The following is a 20,261-nucleotide window of genomic DNA, read 5'->3' on the forward strand; positions in this document are numbered from 1 at the left end:
TCGTTTTACCGGCCCGTACACAGTGCACCGAGAAAAAACAATAGTTGGCATTCTGTGCAGTTTCATGTGATAAAGGAAATACAAGAATGTTCAAGCAGTCAGTGCACGATTGAGGGAGGCAACACTAACGATGTTGACTGTGGCACAATGAACATATTATCGAGTTAAATTGTTGCAAAATCTATCCAAGGAGAACGTTTGTAATGAATGCAGAAGGAGTCATTTTCTATCGCTAAGAAACTCTTTTCTTATTACCCTAGTATGTTGTAATTCCAAGCTATTTTGAATTCACCATAAATTATAACAAGCCTGCCAATACATTGCTACAAAATATCAAGTTGACTCTTACGAAAGTCAAAATAAAATTAATAAGTCAAAAATAAAGTTAATATATCGTTCAAAAATATCATTCAAATAAGAACTACTATGTAATGGAAAACGAACCACGAGTGCATGAAGTGTTTTACTTGGGTACGATATGGAACATTGTATGTGAAATATCCAATTATAGGGAAATATTTTGATACAGATTCGTTTAATTGATAATATCTTTCATCAAATCCTTGAACACCTAACCATTAAATGAGTCTAGGATTTGAATAGGATAAAAAATGAATAATATTTGAGATGGACAGGGTTCAAAGGCAGTAATCGAGAGCCATCAGTTTTACTAGAAAAAAGCTTACGTAAGTGTTAAAACAATGACAAATGACAGACTGAAATTACTGAATGAACAGAGTAGGGACACATTGTTGTCGTTAGAAATCAGCAACAAAATCTTGAGATATCACTGGTTCTCCTTAGTCAAAATTATTGCAATTTTAAAACCAATAGATTAACTTGCACTCTAATTGTTCATAAACATTTGTGAAGCTGCTATGTATAGAATGCATATGGTCAGTAAACTTATTCCTCGCTAATATTACTGCCTCCTGAAATATTTTCCATGGTAAATATAGTTACAGAAAAAAGTCGAATCCTATTGTTGTCACGTTACTTTAACTTGATAAGTAGCCCATATGGAATAATGGCTGTTCTCTCCTGCGTAGACCATTCAACCTCACTATTGGAGAACTTTGAATCTATGCGGCCCTGTGCACCAACTGTTTCTCTTCCGACGTGATAGGAACCTGGTCGTATCCAAACCTGGAAGGCCACCTTCGCTTTATATTGCTGCCCATCATGTAGACGAACCCTGTATACGTACATATCGAGGGATGTTCATTAGCTCGCCTGTAAAAATGTTATTGTGTCAAGGTTTTCTTTTTGTGTCCCTTTGGCTTGAAGTAAATATAGACGTTAATAATGAATCGGAAATATCCTTAAATGTTGAATCTGATGACACTATTTTACTTTACAGAACATAAAATAGTGCAATAAGATTTGGTTACAGTATTTCCACTTCGACATCTTATCGACATCAAATATAAAGGTCATCAGGCTACACCATATTTGAGGTAGAAGATGTGATAACATCTCTGGCATATCACAAGGATTGCTGTCGGTAGTAATAGGGAACAACATAAAATCATACCTCTGTGGTCTGGCGTAAGCATCCATACCAGAGTATCTTATCGTCGGAGACACGAAGATTTGTTTTGTATTAAATCCTGGTGGTTTCATGTGGTCATTATAATGACCCGGTCTCTCAGATAACTTATGTCCTCCAAAAGTGATGTCCCCTGTCACAAATGTAAGGTTAAAATTTGAATGAAAATTTAAATATATCAAAAATTAACATAAAAAAGATTTTAAAAGTCCGTATTTGATGTACATACTTGTTAGAGCGATCTTGACATGGAAAATCATGGTCAAGTTACTCGTTAATCTATCATTAACTGTAAGTGATGCTTTATGAAGTGAGACTGATATACTGAGAATGAAGTTACCGCTTAATGATATCGTGTGTAAGAATAACAATCGTGGAGAAATGGTCGAACAAAAACGATTATACATTTCCAAATTCAAACCGTTTAACCATTCAACGGTATTCTGAAGTATCTTCGCCATGGACTTCTAAAAATATTTAAAAATAATTGACTGAAGGTAGATCGGCTTCTGCTTGACATGTTTTCACAGAGCAAAATAAAAGATGGGTGTTCATCATGACGAAAAGCAAGACTGCATGTGCATCAATACGAGATCTCTCTATTTTGATAAGATATAAAATAACGATACGAATGGATCGTTTTATATATATATCTTAATGGGCCTCTGCTTGTACTTCTTTGCCAGGAAATAAAATGCAATGTGCATTACTCGGTCACAGTATCCCTGACACTGTATTCTGAATTTTGAATGTGGCTTATCAGAGTTTTATTAGTATTTCAATTTTCAATGTTTACATTTGTATATTTTTAATCATATTTTTATTAATAGCAATAGCTGGTCTATGTAAATGTAATTTAGTTGTAATTTCTTCCAACACATCCTTATATTAAACCTTGGTGAACGGTTTATGACGAGCAAAAGCTATTTTTGTTTAACTACATCGATTTAAATATTTAAAGACCAGATTTCGATGTTTTACCGAGTGTTGTTTTCCTCTTACCTGCCATGTGAAGAATGCCACTGTCAATGATGGGTTTCACCGAGTCTACAGTGGTTCCATGAAACGCCACATGCCAGTCCCTATCAGCTCGCAAACCACTCAGTTTATGTTGTGGTACGCTGAAAGCCAGTATAAAGATTTTTCATCTGACCAAATTTACTCTGCAGGTAATTATGTTAAGGTAGAATCTGCCTTATATCTGAGTATTTAAGTATTCTTAAAATTGCAGAAAGTTCAAAAGATTGATAATTAAAGATATTAGACCTCTCAAACTTTTACTGTACTTTCTTCCGTCTACCGCTCATTTTGGACTTATTTTGAAGCTCAGTGAGTTGATAAAGTTTTAACAGCTTATTGTTCTGAAAACTGAAAATGTTATTGTTCTCTACCGTGTTAACACAGGCATTGCGGCCATTTTGAAGACCACGTGTCAATAAACATTGACTCATTTGCTTCTCTACCAACCCTTGCACGGCGATTTTAAGACGAATGGTGTCAAGTTCCTTGTGGAATATTTGAACAGAATTTTGGTCGTCAATTTTGAATAGCGTATTACTGATCGCGTAGTCTTCAAAAAAAGATATATAATTCGTTGTTGCCGTACATTGCTTGCATAGTCGGATTGCCCCAGCAACTGAAACATTATATTGTGATATGTGAGAATGTTTTTTGACATTGCTTTTTCCTTACGTAGCTTTAATATGATAATGCATCGAAAATTGAACTATTACAGATAGGTAAACGTCATCTATAATTTTCCATTATGTCATTAAATGCTTTGATTGCTTACTCAAGGGCGAAGCGTGCCCATCCGATCGGCAAAGCGTATTTTGAAGGTGGCCTTCCTCTGGTATAGTACTTCCCGTCCCCTCTATTATGGACACAGCTCTTGCAGTAACATCGATGGCTCTGAACTTTTGAAAAACAGCTCTCTGGGCAGGAGAAAAAAAGTGAGTCATGAAAGTTCGTCGCACAAAACGAAAAGTTGACATAGTTGAAAATGGAACAATTATAAACGAACTGTGCAACACATGGCGATGTGTCTTTACCCACGTAAGTGCTGAAATGAAACACCGAGAAAGATTAATTTGAGCTGACGGTCAAGGGCGGATGTCAAAATTTGTAAGACAGGTGTTAATGTCACATCAACGTATTTGTTTAACAAATTACAATCAATTTGACATGTCAAGTTAAGCAACCATCTTTTTCAGCGTCAGAGCAGGAAGGGTGTTGGTTTTGTGGTCATCATGTGACACGCGCTGAACTCTTTGTTTGTCTACAGGAAGATGGCTCAGTACGGTGAAGGTTTGAGTAACGTACATTTAGTAACATGTTAAAGCAGTAGTCGTCACGAGTGATCGCACTATAGTTGTTTTAGTTTAAAGGCTTGCTACAGATCGCTCGTTTACACGCAATAGCTGTAGAAATACCAACCCATGTGTCTATTAATGAGTATCTCAGCATTAGAAACCATTTCTGAATCATCAATAATTCTCATGTACCAGTGAAAGGTTCACTAGTTTTCGAGTTTGAAACCATGCACATAATTCCCGGTATATTCTCCTCATTGTTAATTCTTAAGTGTTTGTGTTACAGTTTCATTACATATTAACAAGATCATATCTTTCAGTCTGGTTTAAATAAAAAGACTGTAAGGCCTAGGAAGACCGAGAGGGTAAACAAACATGGGAAAAACTATCTGATGATTATAATTCCATTTCCATTTTCATAGATGTCAAGTTCAAGTCCATGCATGCTATGGTTTTTTGCGCCATTTTTACGCATGTTATAGTATACATGCCTGTTTTGACTCTTACCTCCGAGATCCAAGCTTTTCATAAACTTTTCACACTTTCTGAAGTATGAACACCCAGGTTGATGATCTGTCAAGGTGGGGTAAACAAATAAAAATGTATTTTTCCGAAAGTCATATTCTATTGGTTCTTTTGTTTGTGTGTAGTATTTTACTCCATTAAATTTTGGATATATTCATAATTCCGAAGGTCATGAAGCTATAAGGTGCAATTCCTACAAATCCGAAGAGTCATGTGTTTTTGTGTTGTTATGCTACATGTATGATATGGAACACATCTAGGTGTGATTACATACTTGTCATGACACGCGAAGAAGGAACGCACAAATAGACCTCAACGTAATTTCCCTGATTCCACACACACGTATGTATGCGATGAACTATATTGCGACGAACTGTAATTTCTGAACAGTCCTGAGGTCGTCAGTGGAAGTCCAAAATCACTGAAGTGTAAAACTTTTTAAAATGAAACACAGAGGCCGAAAGAAAACGTAATGATGCATGGTCTCGTATTTATATATGAGTATATTGTTTGACAATATTTACCTCTGTTTAGGAAACGCTGAGAATTTGAATCGGAGTCAGAATCAGAACCAGTGTCGGCAGTATTACCTGTTTGAACAGAATTGGATAACGTTTTCTTTTATTTGTGTTTTATTTCAATTTATGGAGCTCAAATGACTTTCATTTTAGATAGATTTTTCTTGAAAGCTGTAAAACATGAGGATTTCTTATTTTCTTTCTAATGATTAGCAAAAATAGATATTCACCCGAAACATTTAAATATGCTAACGGAGAGTTCAAACATAGAGATTACGAGGGTTTGATAAAAATTTTGAAGGAGCGATGTCAGATCATGAAACTTGGTTGCATTTATTTTAACTCTAAGATGACTACCTAGAATAGGGACAAACTATCAATGGAGAGTATATTCTAAGCTGTAGGCAGTTAGGGAGGCTATCAAAAATAACGATTAGGAAAGTTGAGAAAAGGTTCTTGTTCCATCAGACAATGCTCCATCAAACAAGCCAGTCACTGCCATGGCAACATATATTTGACGTCATACAAATACAACAGGTGAACAACGATGTAGGTTGATTTTGTTGTTCTTGATTTGGAAAGTTGACGATAGTCTGTGTATTCAAAGATAACATAAGACATACCTGCAACCTCTACATTCAGTGTTCTGTGTTCTTGTGGTTCATATCCTATTGAAGAAAGAATCACCTTGCTATTAGATTATTTCCGAATTCTTTTATACAGTTGGAATAACACATAAACGGTTAACAATTGCACAATTTAATAAAGGCTTACATTTATTCGATGACCTAAACAATGTACTTACCTATCATGGTAATTGCGGGCTGTTGAGGAATCGCTGTTTAAAATATCAAAGTAAGAACTTTGAAAATGCTTAATTATCTACACTGTGTATCATAACGAAGTTGTCTTCTTATTCTAATATTATAAAGATTTAGTCGACGAGTTCTTACAATGTTTAGCTTAACTGTATTTTTTATCTTAATTATTAACTTCGGTCCCACTTTCTGAGAAAAGACGCAAAACAATGTGCTTCATTCCCAATGAACAATCTCAGTAACTTTGAACTAAGTTTTCAAATTTTTCAAATATTGATCATTGCGTGTGCGGTAGAGATAACGGTCTCAGTGTTGATTTTACATAAATCAATGCCCATTGAGACACATTATATGGGCCTTGTATCTCAAAGATTAAACGGATGTAAACTAAATGTGCTCCAATGTAGAGGGGAAGAGAATTTAAAATCTGGCCATTTACCATAGCCTTGTAAATGTAGGTGACTTAGTCCATGACCTCATGAATTTTGAAAAAAAGGCAGGTTAAAATAAAATAAAAGATAATAATAAATTACAATTTTCTGTAGGAAATGTTTACAGAAACAATATAGTGTGTAGCAACCACATCCAAGGAAATGTTTTAAAATGTAACATTTATCATGTTGTTTTCGTCCAGTACTTTTAACTTCATATGGATGTAAAATGTACTGTAAGTGGAAGTTGACCCTTTGTATTATCTAAGTACATGACAACTTTAAATTAGATTTCTGCCATTTTGATTTTGTTTACTTACCGCTGATCTGAGGAGCCTGTTGCACATGAAATTCAAGTTCTGCATTCAGAAAGAAAGAAATAATAAGTTTCGGCCTACTTTGTAGCTTAAATTAGCAAAGTGCAAACCCTTTGATCTTGTGTTAGATATTGTTTTATTTTTTTTCTGTTCATGTATTGTTTTAAGGCTGCCTTCTCAAATACCTCTGGAGGGAGGGGGATTCCAAAAAAATTTTTTTCAAATAACCCTATAAGCTAACAAACTCACAATGCGTTCAAATCCCCCTTTGACTTGCTATGTTTTCCGCATTTGAACTTTCAAACTCCCTATTTGAATTGAGTACATTTGTATCAATGCCAAACACTACAGAGAGTGGGGATTTGGTCGAGCGGTTTTTTTGTGTTGCTTCTCCGCTAAGTCACTGGATGCCGTGTTTGTTGGTTCGAGTCCCGAATGAAGACACTGTATTTAAATGAAAGGAAGGCAAAATGTGGCCGATATAGTGCTCCGTCTAAAATATCAATCATTATACATGGGAGTCTATCGGGTAAGCTATATCTCTACATTTGCATGTGTTTTATTGTTTATGTACTTGATTAGGATAGGGTGTTTACAAGTGCACGTGTGTACAAGAAATTTCATTTTGAAATTTCACCGAAAATGTTGATTCACGATACTCCGTAGTCTATGACAAAAGTATGGTTAAGTTTGCGCATTATAAAACTACATAACTTACAATATTTGTGTATATGTAGACCCTGGGTAATATGACATAATTGTACTTATTAGAATAGGGTGGTTACAAGTGCGTATGTGTACAAGAAATTTGATTTTGGAATTTCTCCGAAAATGTGGATTCATTGGAGTCTATGAGAAAACTATGAATACCCAATATTTTTTTTTTACAAATACTAAACTAAATCTATGCTGTTATAAGTGTTTGGAAATTGATACAAATGTACTCAATTCAAATAGGGTGTTTGAAAGTTCAGATGCGGACAACAAATTTGATATTTGAATTTCACCCAAATTATTATTTCACAATATGGTAGTCTACGTAAACTATTACATATTTTCGCTGACAAAACTTGCTATATCTGTAATATGTGTAAAGATTGTAATCATTCTTGTTGATGACAAATGAATTCTGGTCCGGACTTCAAGTTTTAAACAATAACAATGCTGACTGTATACATATGGTTGTGCTTGACTTTTAATCACGCTTCAAGGAGTAGTACAAGAAATTGCAGTGGATAGACAAAACAAACTCACCCAAGAATTAGCGAAATGTGAGCTTAAATTGACAACCAAACACAAATTTCATATCAATCACAGACAGTTTTGTTTCAGGTCCCCACTAACTTGGATTATTTTGACAATAGTTTTTTTTCAGTTTATACAACCATGTTCTTGTTCTCCCCTCCTACAGCATGTTGAACTGTCCAGTATTCAGCTTGCCAACACAGCCTGTGTCTGTGTACTGTGCATTTGTATCACTGACACATTACTTTCATTCTGGACTCTTATTCAATTATCATCCAATACATATTTATATTTACCTGGTTTGTCGACAAACTGAATATTGTACGTTTAAGCATACTTTAGGGAGACAGCAAGAATTTGTATTTGATATATTGCATAGAAATATTTAAAAAATTATGAACAGTTGCAGCTTCTGTCCACGTGTTTAGATTTTTATGAAAAATCATACATATTTAGATTTTTTCGAGATAAAAGTCATGAAATGTGACTAAATGGTTCTAGATTTTGTTTAATTATTACTAACATTAGAACAATTCGATGACATTAAAATGTTATTCATTTTTCATTAAATTACCTGACAAACCTTGGAATTGGAAAATGTAAAGGTAACAATGAATCAAAACATTTTCAGGTCCCCCTATAGGAAGTGCAAAACGTTCAAGTCCCACCCTCCACTACCCCAATGTTTTCGTGTTCCCAGTGAATTCCACTAGCCCCCTCACCGTTTTTTTGTGAACGCAGCCTCAATATCGAACGAAGAGAGTCACAGAAAGACAGACAAACAGATAGACAGACAGACAGACAGACAGACAGGCAGGCAGGCAGGCAGACAGACTGAATTATTAGTACAACAAAATGAACTGCTTTGGCCAGTCATACAGGTCTCGTTAAATCTCATGTTGTTCTCATGAAAACACTTTACACTCAAAGTAAGCCTTAAAACCCTTGCTTAAGGTTTGAAACTCAAGGGTCACCGTTTTAGATGTCCATTTTATAGATATCACATATATACACATCTCTATTTATAGAAACAAACTCATGAAGATTGCAGAAACGTGATATGAACGAAATTTCTGGCTGAACTTTGATCTGACGAGAATATATTTAAAGACTCATGGAAATAGGGACGTGATAACATATTATTCGAAACGATTCAGTGCGTAAATCGATGTACCGATGACATAAAACATTATATTAATTGTAAAAAGAGAGCGTACTCAAAATGAAATGACAAATATAATGACAAATAAGTAAGTATGCACTCTATTCCTTTGATGATGCTCCAGATAATTAAAAATTAATTGTTGTAAAAGAATAAAATTTCAAATAATGAATTACAGTTTTCTTTGCGAAGCGTTTGCGGAAACAGTACAGTGTATACCACCCGCGTTATAAATCGTTTGAAAACATAATCTTTATCAAGCATACTCCCGTATATCATGTTCGTCCAGTACTTTTATAGCCTGTTAATCGCTAAATTAATATGGCTTTAAAAAGTACTCCATAAGGATTTTGTCCCATGGTATGACCCGGGGGCATGACAAGTTTCGATCATATTGTTCTTGTTTTCATTTTGAATTTTCGCTTATTTACCTCTTCTCCGAGGAGCATGTTGGACGTGGAATTCAACTTTGAATTCAACAGAAAGTAAAAACATTAGTTAGATCTACTTTGTATTTTCAGTCAACGAATAGATGTGCACGTCAAGCTGTCAATAATCAATGGCAGTGGGCGGAGGACTTCAGTAAGTTCTATTGCCTCAGACGTAGGACTCTGACCGAGTCTGTGGGCATATAAATCTCAAAACGGAGTAAATTGAAGTAATAATGTTCAGCAGGGTGACGCTCGCGTTGATGGTGAGGGGATCGCGAAATTGAAGTAACATACGTAGCAGACTGTCGCGAAGAAGGTAGGGTGAACACGTGAGAAATCTAGACATTTGACCAGCCAGTAACTACAATTGACCGAGAAAAGCCAAGCAACTTCTGTGTTTGTCTATCAAAGACATTGAATGGAGCCATCAAACTACTACAAGCAAGAATGTTGTCAGGTACAAAAAACATAGAATTGTATACCTGTTTACCACCTTGTAACACATGTAATATGATCCGCGACTATGTCCACGTTTTGTAATGTTTACTAGAGTTCAAATCTGTCATTTAGACATTTCAGAGCCGATATCTTAAACCTTCACTTCAAATTAGGTTTTTTTTGTTCACAACAGGGGCTATGTCATCTATGAAGACTAGCTAAGTGTTCTCATGCTACGTGCTCTCATTAATCCGAGTTTTACCGAAGCTTCACCTGAGATGACGAACTCATTATAAAATGATAATGATAATGCACAACATCATGGTGATTGCTACTGACCTGTTGGCCTGGAGACAAACCTGGCTGGAGAGTGATCTGTCGACGTAACAGAATAAACAGAGTATTAAACAATTGTTCCGCAATCTTAACAATCTCTGTCCTGTGGCTTTCGACGCCTCAACTTTAGTTTTAATAACATCTATTTTAATAAATATTCGCGATCTTCTAGAACAAAATTCATGGTAAACGTTTCTTTCTGAAAAAAAAAGTTTCGTTATTGACGGCGCGCATACGAGAAAAGCAAGGAATGAACAAAAAAATAAATAAATACATAGTTAATAAAAGATACATTAAACTATGGATTGACATATTTCAAACCCAATTTAAATCACGGTTCTGTTTCTTCTAACTAGCTCTCTCTCTCTCTCTCTCTCTCTCTCTCTCTCTCTCTCTCTCTCTCTCTCTCTCTCTCTCTCTCTCTCTCTCTCTCTCTCTCTCTCTCTCTCTCTCTCTTTCTCTCTTTGTCTTTGTACACTTACCTCGCATCACATAATGCTGCTCAAAATGTCTCCCTCCGCCTGCAACGATATGATGACAAGACAGGCATCAAACAATTGTCAGTTAAGTGCAGCTAACGCCTGTGTCAAATGCATGAAATAAATTGACCAAAAGAATCAATTGTGTAAATATCATTTGAGTGGACCTTTAAACATTAGAGGAAGTTCAATACTTATTTTGTATGAACTATGGTCTGTGCATGTAACACAGTAATATTGTTTCCACAATTGGCTATATATTGTCATAATTTTAATCTTTTTTCTGCAGTTGATTCCTTCAATCGCGTCTTTTATGACTTGCGAACTCTTAACAATATTGAGTAAAGAAACTCCGGTAAATATCTCAAGTTGCAAAATACTAAGGTTATTCAGTTATCTTTCGTTGTTTGGATGGTATGTTGTAAAGAGTGAAATATATTACCGTTTACAGATAACTGTTAAAATATTAAGTACCCTGTCTGTCTATATCTTTTCTTTCATTTTCTACCATTTTTGCGTTCGAGTATAGAATTTTAGCGTTTCAAATATGTCTTCATACTTTACCTCTCATAACTCGATGCTGCTCAACGTGTCTGTACTGTCCTGAAATGAAATTAGAAATGTTAAATGCATTGCGCTTGAATAAAATGCTTTGCGCATTGATGGAGTACAGGCATAAGTCCAAGTTGCATTCGTGTAAAGTGTTTGTTCAAAACTTCAAAGGTTACTTTAAAAACAACCACAGTGCTATTTTCCACTGACCTTCGACCCCGTAGGCCTGTCGATGTTCATAGTAATAAGCTCCTCCTAGATTTAAAATAAACATTATTTTATTATAATGAACATAATTCTTCAAGAGAGGGTAAGGTTGGTTTTACGAAATTTAAAACTGTTTAAAGGGCCAGTATCTGTCCTGTTTCAAGGTTTGTTTGTTTTTTTTTTGTCAAGTGCAGTTTCTTGTTCTACTCCCCAAGGCACATTGAGGTAAACAGTATTCAGCTTGTCACCTCTACCTGTTCAAGTGTATGAATGCCTTGATTTTGTGGACAAGCGAATTTTGGTCAGGACTTGAATTCAAAAGTAAAAAGAAATTACAGTGCATTCGACACGTACAGATGATGTGTGGACAAATTAAATGGCTGGCCTTTAAACAAGCTTCGGAGAGTAGAACAAAAGTGTGCAATTGACATACAGAACAAAAACTGTGAAAAAATCGTCAAAATTACAGCAACTGTCCTTTAGGCCCCTAACGGCAACAGCAGATCAACATGCACAACAATATGACACACTAATCATAATTAACAAAATCAGCACAGCACTTCCAACACATAAAATTGTTTCGAATACAGCAAATATTCGCGTAAGATAAAACCCTCCTTCCAATCATTATACATCAGAGCTTGCCAACTTCGAAATGACTCTTGGAACACCGTGAAGAAAAGAGGAAACAGATGACAACAAACTAATCATTGTTAGTAAGTATCGTTATTAATGCCATCGTCATCGACGTTTTCGTCATTACAATCATCGTCATTAAATGCATGGCATTATATTCTTGCAAAAATGACGTCTAACAGATGAAATATTTTCGTTAAAAAAACAAAACATTTCTGTTGAATTAAAATTGGCTGATAATAATCACTTTACCCTCATGCAGTTATTTATTGTTGAAGATTTGTTCATTTATTGAAACTGACCATACTAACCTCCAAATCCACAAGCCTGCTGAAAGTATTGACTCAAGTCTGAAGAGAAAAGAATGTCACAATTATTTTCTTATGAATTTCTTTGGCGTCAATATGAAAATGAAAACATAATAAATATCGGTGTAGAAAGAAAGAAAATCCTTGCCTTGGTGCTGTTGCTGTTCATCGTCGTCGTCACTATCATCAACAACGAAATACTACAACGAAAAAAATTATACTGATAAGCTACGATATATTGAATATTGACGAAGAAAATTGCCCTAGCTTGATACTTGGGAATGCACTGGTACCACGATTACTTTACTAGTTTTTATATATCGATTCAGGCAACAATCATGGCAGGTTAAGAAACTCGGAAAGAGTATTTTTCAAAATAGCGCTTCGAAGACAATGTACCTCCCTGCCGATGTATCCCTGCATGTCTGATTGTGTCTGCCTGTAATTAACCCTTTGAGTGCTGTATTTTTTCCAACCAAAATTAAATGTGCAACATTTTACGATTTCATGAATTTTTCTGTCATATTTTCATAATTTTGGACCAAGAAAACATCACATTTCACTGGCTACATTTTCTTATCAAAATTTTGTCAAAAATCTGGAAATAAATTGACTGAGGTATATTTTATAAAGGCAACAAGAAACTGACTGTGGCGCTCAAAGGGTTACTGGACACCATAAGATACAGCATCTATAATACAAGATAGACTTATTATGCAATGAGAAAAGGGATTGTTGTTTGACGTAAAAAGTAAAATGTCCGACCATAGACAGGTGTATCGTTAGAAGGAAATCGTACAGCTTCTGACAATCGAGGATAAATAGGTTACTTACCATCACGTACAGATTACTGTATGCAATGCTGTAATGGACTGATGTTTTCAACTGAAAGAAACGGAGACAGATAATGTAAGATACTGTCTATATCTGATGCATTTTGCGAAAATACATTCACATTTGGTGTTGTAAAAACACACTCCGGTAATCAGGCTGTCTGGACGACCCGTATCGCAAATACCGAATGATGGAAAGATATGTCGAAACAGAAACCTTGTAGTGGAAGCAAAAAATATCACATGGTACTATATCGTATAAACATGGACACAATAAGGTGGAAGTGAAACGTTGGCTGAGTGAGGAAATTAGGCTTGAATACAATGAAAGCAGAAGTTTACTGATAACTTATCTTTAGAAGTAGAAAGACGCACTACAATAAAATTCACGAGTGAAAAACGAGAGAAATGAAGTAAACAAATTTTACACAGGTTCAATGTTCATGATATGCAGTAAACCTATGTTATGGTGTGTGCTCAAACCAAATTTACTATGCGTAAAATGAAAGATAAAGCAAATCGCTAAAACGTAAACTGGATACATGTACAGCGTATTTTATGTTGTGTCTTTATCTAAACATACAGCCTGATCTTTATCTAAACATACAGCCGCATATATTGTGTCGTTCACCTTTTTATTGTTATTGCACTCCAATAGAAACTGGAAACAAACAAAAAAGCTACACGCATTTCCGTTTTTCACAGACTTCGTAAATATTACATACTCGGGCCATATCACGTAGCCGAGCTTGACATCATACTTCCAGGGGGAATTATCATGAAGAAATGACCAAGAACTTTCATGAGCAACTTCATTTTGTCAGGCAGACTTGCCCACTAGTCGCTAGTCATTCTCGGAGTTCGCCGTACTCTACGCGACAGTCTGCCAGAGTTAATTCCCTCAGTTCAACTCTGTAACGATATCAATACGCCCACAGACTTGTGGCAAGTCTACTTGTCGAGTTAAATTTTAATGTAGCTTCACTGCTTGTAATGATTAATTTGCGCTACTTTGTGACGTCACAAAGTAAGTCATATTTGACCTGATGACAGAGCAAGCCACCATGCAAAGTGTGACTTACTTCCTGTGTATACGAAAACGACTTTAGTAAACCTTCACCATCGTGTTTTTTTCTAAGAAGACACAAGCACACCCAACTTTTACTTTATTTTTTGACGACGATTTTAATAACAAATGAAACCAAAGAGTTATCAATGGTCTTGGCCTTTAGGCGTAACCAGCCTTCATTGCCTGGAGCAAACGTAATCACAATGACGGATGTTTTGCGGTGACGGTTTAAGTGATTATAAACTAAATAGGTGATAAAACTCGTCCCATCGAATAGCATGGAGTGACTGAACTTCATTGTGGAAAAGTCAGATAACAATGGACTTTGATGTAATATTTCAAGGTCTAAAAAATACACATTGTAAATCTTGACAGTACAGATATTGGATACTACAGAACTTCACAACACACCCGAACTAATGAACCGTGGGCCCACCTTCACTAAATTTCAAACACGTAAGGTGAGCAACAAAGTACCTGTGAAACACAATACGACGTTTAAAGGTATACAGTCACATGTAATCTAAATATGCCTATATATGGTCAAATGGGCGTTCATAGGTATTCAAAATGCCCATGTGAGGGCGCTGTTTTTAAAAAGAGGCCACCCGCTTAAAATTTGTGATTGGCTACATTCTCTCTTTCCATGGTAACTGTGGCAAAATTGGGACCGGTGACAGTATACCTTTAATAGGGAAAACGGGAGTCGGTTTCAGAGAAATAAGTTGACCCTTATTTAGAAATTGTCTGACGATTTTCCGGACATGTCCACCTATTGTGCGCATCCTGATCCTGGAACGAGTACTAGGTCCTGATAGTGTTATAAATGGACTGCTCTCTCTCTCTCTCTCTCTCTCTCTCTCTCTCTCTCTCTCTCTCTCTCTCTCTCTCTCCTCTCTCTCTCTCTCTCTCTCTCTCCTCTCTCTCTCTCTCTCTCTCTCTCTCTCTCTCTCTCTCTCTCTCATATATAATATATATAATATATATATATATATATATATATATATATATATATATAATATATATATATATATATATATATATATATATATATATATTTATCACATGAACTGGCCCGTATCTCCACCTGTGTGACGTACACCAGCACAGATAAGAATCCATATTACCCCTGTTGTACGTCATCATATTACCCCTGTTGTACGTCATCAACCGGAACTTTTTTCCTGCATGGTACCTTTCTACCTGAACGTCGAGACGCGACGAACACAGACCGATTTGTCGCGATCGATGCCGTGTGCTCATGACAATTTTACAAAAAGGTGACCCGACAAATCCGCACATGGAAACATAGACGGCATGTCCAACGAACTTTCGAGCCGCAAAAACTGTAGCTATTACTGAGAATCGAATGGGGATACCGTTGATCGTTTTAATAGCTCAGTAACGTCGCGTCGTGGCTAGGCTCCAGTCGAGTCGTAATGGCATGTGGAAGTCGTACCTGTATAGTACCTGGCGATCCCGGTTGGCGATAAACCTGAAATCTACACCTCAACGTACGTTCAACTGAATAAATGAGTACAGTATAATCTTCGGGAAAGCGACATAGGAGGCAAAAGCATAAAGTCATTCGACTAACAACGATAAATGTCCTTCATCACACAAAAAATTCCGTAATGTAGCTCGGAATCAAACCCTCAGCGTAAGGCTGTAGCGAAGATAACTCTTCAGTGCAGCGCCGTGGAACCCGATGTATTTCGAGAGTTGACTCAGACAACACACACATCAGAACGGAGTTTCCGTCAAGTAATAAAATTAGGATGTATCTACGGGCGAGATATGTGTCACTGCAAACATCAAAGTCCGTCAGACGAAAACATTGACGACCGAGATCGGGATCCGATTTGACACCGGCGGAGACCGGTGACGGCAGCGTTGTGGCCACACACAAACAAACATGCGATGTGGTCTACTATTTGTGTCATCGAATTGAATCTTTCGCGCTCGCCAAAGTCGAAAACTTGTGTGATTTTTTCAAAAGCCACAGCATCTCTAAGAATGAGAATTACTGTTTCGATCGTGTCGTTGCATTTTACTCCATAAATCTATTCGTAAATTACTAAATATTGTAAATACTATGGCTATCCGTCGCTAGCGCGGTGAAAGCCATGTCCGCCGATAGACGACTTGCCTGGCATCGACAGCGCGAGACAATGATTGACACGTTCACGTGACCGAATCCGTGTGTCTGATTGGTAGAATACCGTTCTATGTATCAAAATTTGAACTTAATGGGATTTATGAATGAAATTATCTGCTGGGTGACGGCCGCTTTACCCGTTAAATGAAAGTGATCCGCGTAAATAAAAGACAAATCGCGACGAAATTCATGCAATTTGTTACAACAATTTTGATTCCTCTGCGTCAAAAGAAAAATAAGAAGACTGTTCATGTGATAAATATATAATCCCATGGTATTTTTCTCTGTTTGACGTCATCGTACACTCGTGTTTTTCGCGGAGCCGCACAACTTCTCGCCTTCGGCTCGAAGTTGTACGGCTCCGCGAAAAACACTCGTATACGATGACGTCAAACAGAGAAAAATACCATGGGATTATATATATATATATATATATATATATATATATATATATATATATATATATATATATATATATATATATATATATATATATATATATATATATATATATATATAAACACTGCCAATCGTTGCAGGTGGTGATATTAAACAGTAACATTTTATCTTTATCAAACTTCCTTCCGTGATGTCCGAGTCCGGGTTGTCTTATGATCTTCCCTGGGGTGACGACTTGTTTTGATTGTATTTGCGCAAACTTATGTGATACATGACGACTTGTTTCTCAAGATATGAAACGAATCTCTAGTTGCTGCCTGCTTTTTCAATAAAATACATTGCTAACACACGTATAATATCGAAGAAATCAATATGCTGGTAACTTTGCTCAGGGTTAAATTTATTATTGTTGTTTTACAGTGCAAAATTGGGATTAGAACATTACACAACGTAGAGTTCAACCAATGTGAAATAAAGAACGTAAACGTATAAATCATGAACATTAATATGTACTACATGGTTATTTCACCAGTTTGATAAAGATAGCACCCTTTCACCAAGGTGGTAGGCCAAACTTCATTCCCTTGCTTTAACATAGAATATGTACAGTATATTTTAAACGTGTGAACGGATGGCTGTTTTTAGTGAAAAACTATTGACCGTACGTTCACTTTCATGTTGTCGCGTTGTAAGACAGTGGCAATGTCATCTTCAGAGGGCAAAATTCACGTACGGAGACATTTGGAGAAAGGATGAAATGAACCGTTATGCTAATTGACGTGCCATCCTTAACTTGTGGGGACGTGGCCTGGAATGTATCAATGGTAAAAGACACTGGTACAACCCGAAGGCAAAGCAAGGAGATGCGCCACCAGAAAACTTATAATTAACTTCCCGAGAAAGACAGAAATCGCCCCGGTAACTCACTATCACTAAACTACAGGTATCCATAGCAACAGTCAAAAAAGAACAAGTCAGACTTATAAAATGGTGTAAGTTGAAAAACGTGACAGGGAGTTACTTTCTGTGTTTTGAAAAGCGACGCTTAGGCCAAAAAAAGAAATGTTTCTGGTCAGCGCGCGCGTCACTTGAACAACAGCGCGTCACCCTTTTTTTCTGTTTGTGGCCGGCGGCCGTGGCTGACACCAAACCAAAATGGCTGAAGAGAAAGACAAAATTCTTTGGGGGGAATGATCAGTGACTGCATGAACAGTATGCATGTGACTATATTGATAAAACTATAAAACTGAACCTCCTCCCTCCCTTGAGGCAAAAAAAATAAAAAAATAAAATAAAATAAAATAAAATAAAATGCGCGTCACCGCACCATTTTTTAAAGAAAGACCTGACCAGAAACATTTCTTTTTTTGGCCTTATCAAATGTTTTTTTGGCATTTTGCATTTGTTTGCGACACGTCAACAATTTTATGCGTGGCACGATACAATGAAAACATATCCAACAAAGGGCTCGACACTGCGTTAAAAACATATCTGACCGTGCAATTAAAATTTTGGTACTAGAGCAGCAAATTAACTGACATTTACCGATATTTGAAATTCAAAATTGCAGCTATCCCTGTGTTAACTTTGTGGAAAATAAAATGTCGATTATCGAAAATATACTAAGACGGTGAACACTTGCCTTTCTCCAAGAGCTTGAAAATGGATCCCCACAAGTGGTAGATCAGAAGAAATTGTAAAAGTTTACGAGTCCGAATATCTGTCCCCGAGGCGCATTCTACTTTAAATGTCAAAATTCCCATCGTCAAAGTTAACGCTTCAGTATCATATTGTTTCAGTACACACTCGTCCACCTGCATTTCAGAAAACCTTAAATCCTACAAGACTTCAGAAAATCTTAAATCCTACAAGAATTATGACGTAAGTACTAAATCACTATTCATTCTAAAAAGGGTACTGACACAATTTTCAGAGATTTATGTCACCCGAAAAGTTCCTCTGACGGCTCGCCGGGGGAACACCTGTTTCATTAGTGACCTATGTTGTGTAATTTTAGTATTCATTATAGAAATGTTGCTTACACTTTGTAAGGCTACGTATCAATATATTTGAATCTGAACACTGTAATGTACATTTGCATGAACATGGTGAGTGTTTTCTCAATCGTCTCCTTGTAGGGATACCAGTAATATTAAATTGGCCATCCACAATATATTAGAATTGCGCCCTCAACCAGTCGAACGTGCTTTCCTTTGTCTTCACTTAAGATGAGGATGTCATATCACTGCAGGCTTAGGTAACTAACGCCTCGTAGCAGTTCGATCATGCAACCTCAGTTTTAGTAACAATGTTGGGTATAACTGCACCAAAGCTGTCTTAGTGGAGCCTCCTCATACTTCGTCAAATTATGCACCTAATCTTTCAACAATCATTTTTTAAACATAATGGTGAGGCCATTCAGCACCCATAAAAACGTTTTTCTCGTGATGATGAGCAAACGTACGAACTTTAAATAAATAACTGAACGACCTTCAAGCAACGTTCATAATTTTAGCAAAACTCAAACAGACTACACTTCGAAATTTTTCCCGCTCTTGAGTAATGTTTTAATTTACACTGAGTATTACTTCCGGAAATGTCGGTATATTTTCCCTTTATACTACCAATAACACATTTAGAGAGACGACAACGGATGGTTCGATTAAACGTATAATATGTCACCGTCAACTATAGCATGTGTGGACAAAACAGAGGGAAACCGATATAGTCAGCTATTGTATCTAACGCCGTTTCCATAAAATGATGACATATTATTTAGCCCTGGCAGTTTGGTTGATAAGTGTATTTAATAAATGTATGATATGTTGTTTCTTTGAAACAAAGATTGTTTATGTCATCAAGAATATCACCGGAAATTCCGAACAAAAGTGTCATTTATCATAAAAATCTAATTTGTCTATGTTTTCAGATTGCATATCGACGGAATTGCATCTTGCTATTACTATCAAACAGGAATATCGCCAACCGTTTGATTATTGCTACATATCTCCGCACATGGATGCCTTGTGGTACATCCATTATTAATACCACTTGAGAGCAGTGGGCGGGTGACCTGTTCAGGTCGCAGGTCATGACATACATGTTGTGATAAACAAATGCCATCTGAATATGACAAAATCACAACCTGTTAGGGTACTATACTTAAATGGGATCTCCCCTCTAGGTATTTAATCGAAACGTAGAGAATTCCTAAGACTTTTTTACGTGAAGTTGTGTACTGTGGTGTACTTCATGTAGACATCACGGGAACAGCTTTTTACTCGATGTGTGTAACAAATGAGGTTCCGGCCAGAGTCGTGTTTTGAAGACAGTCCCTATCCACACTTTGGTTTCGACAGAGTTTGGCAAAATACACCTCGATGAAGAGGTATTTTACTGTAAAAATATCTGCCTCTTTACTTTCCCTCCAAAATGTGATGACTTGTCCAGTCTGAGAAAATCTAGCTTAGAAATTTATTGAGTAGTTTTTGAGATATGATCTCATTTTTTTTTAATATTGGGGGTATGATTACAATAT

At 36.4% G+C, this 20,261-nt stretch overlaps 1 protein-coding gene across 1 annotated transcript; it reads right to left on the minus strand.

Moving 5' to 3' along the window:
- Positions 1-415: 415 nt before the first annotated feature.
- LOC139141445 (neuralized-like protein 4) lies at positions 416-13,287 on the minus strand. Its single transcript, XM_070711060.1, has 17 exons — positions 13,099-13,287; positions 12,413-12,464; positions 12,268-12,306; positions 11,324-11,368; positions 11,126-11,164; positions 10,565-10,603; positions 10,086-10,121; positions 9,309-9,344; positions 6,474-6,512; positions 5,710-5,742; positions 5,528-5,572; positions 4,911-4,976; positions 4,369-4,434; positions 3,342-3,483; positions 2,552-2,670; positions 1,535-1,682; positions 416-1,195 (listed from the first exon to the last, which is right to left on the minus strand). Exons 1-17 carry the CDS (start codon positions 13,099-13,101, stop codon positions 994-996), a joined length of 1,149 nt encoding a protein of 382 aa, XP_070567161.1. The 5' UTR covers positions 13,102-13,287; the 3' UTR covers positions 416-993.
- Between the last annotated feature and the right edge of the window lie 6,974 nt (positions 13,288-20,261).

Source organism: Ptychodera flava, chromosome 10, assembly GCF_041260155.1.
Source record: "Ptychodera flava strain L36383 chromosome 10, AS_Pfla_20210202, whole genome shotgun sequence".
Lineage (NCBI taxonomy): Eukaryota > Metazoa > Hemichordata > Enteropneusta > Ptychoderidae > Ptychodera > Ptychodera flava.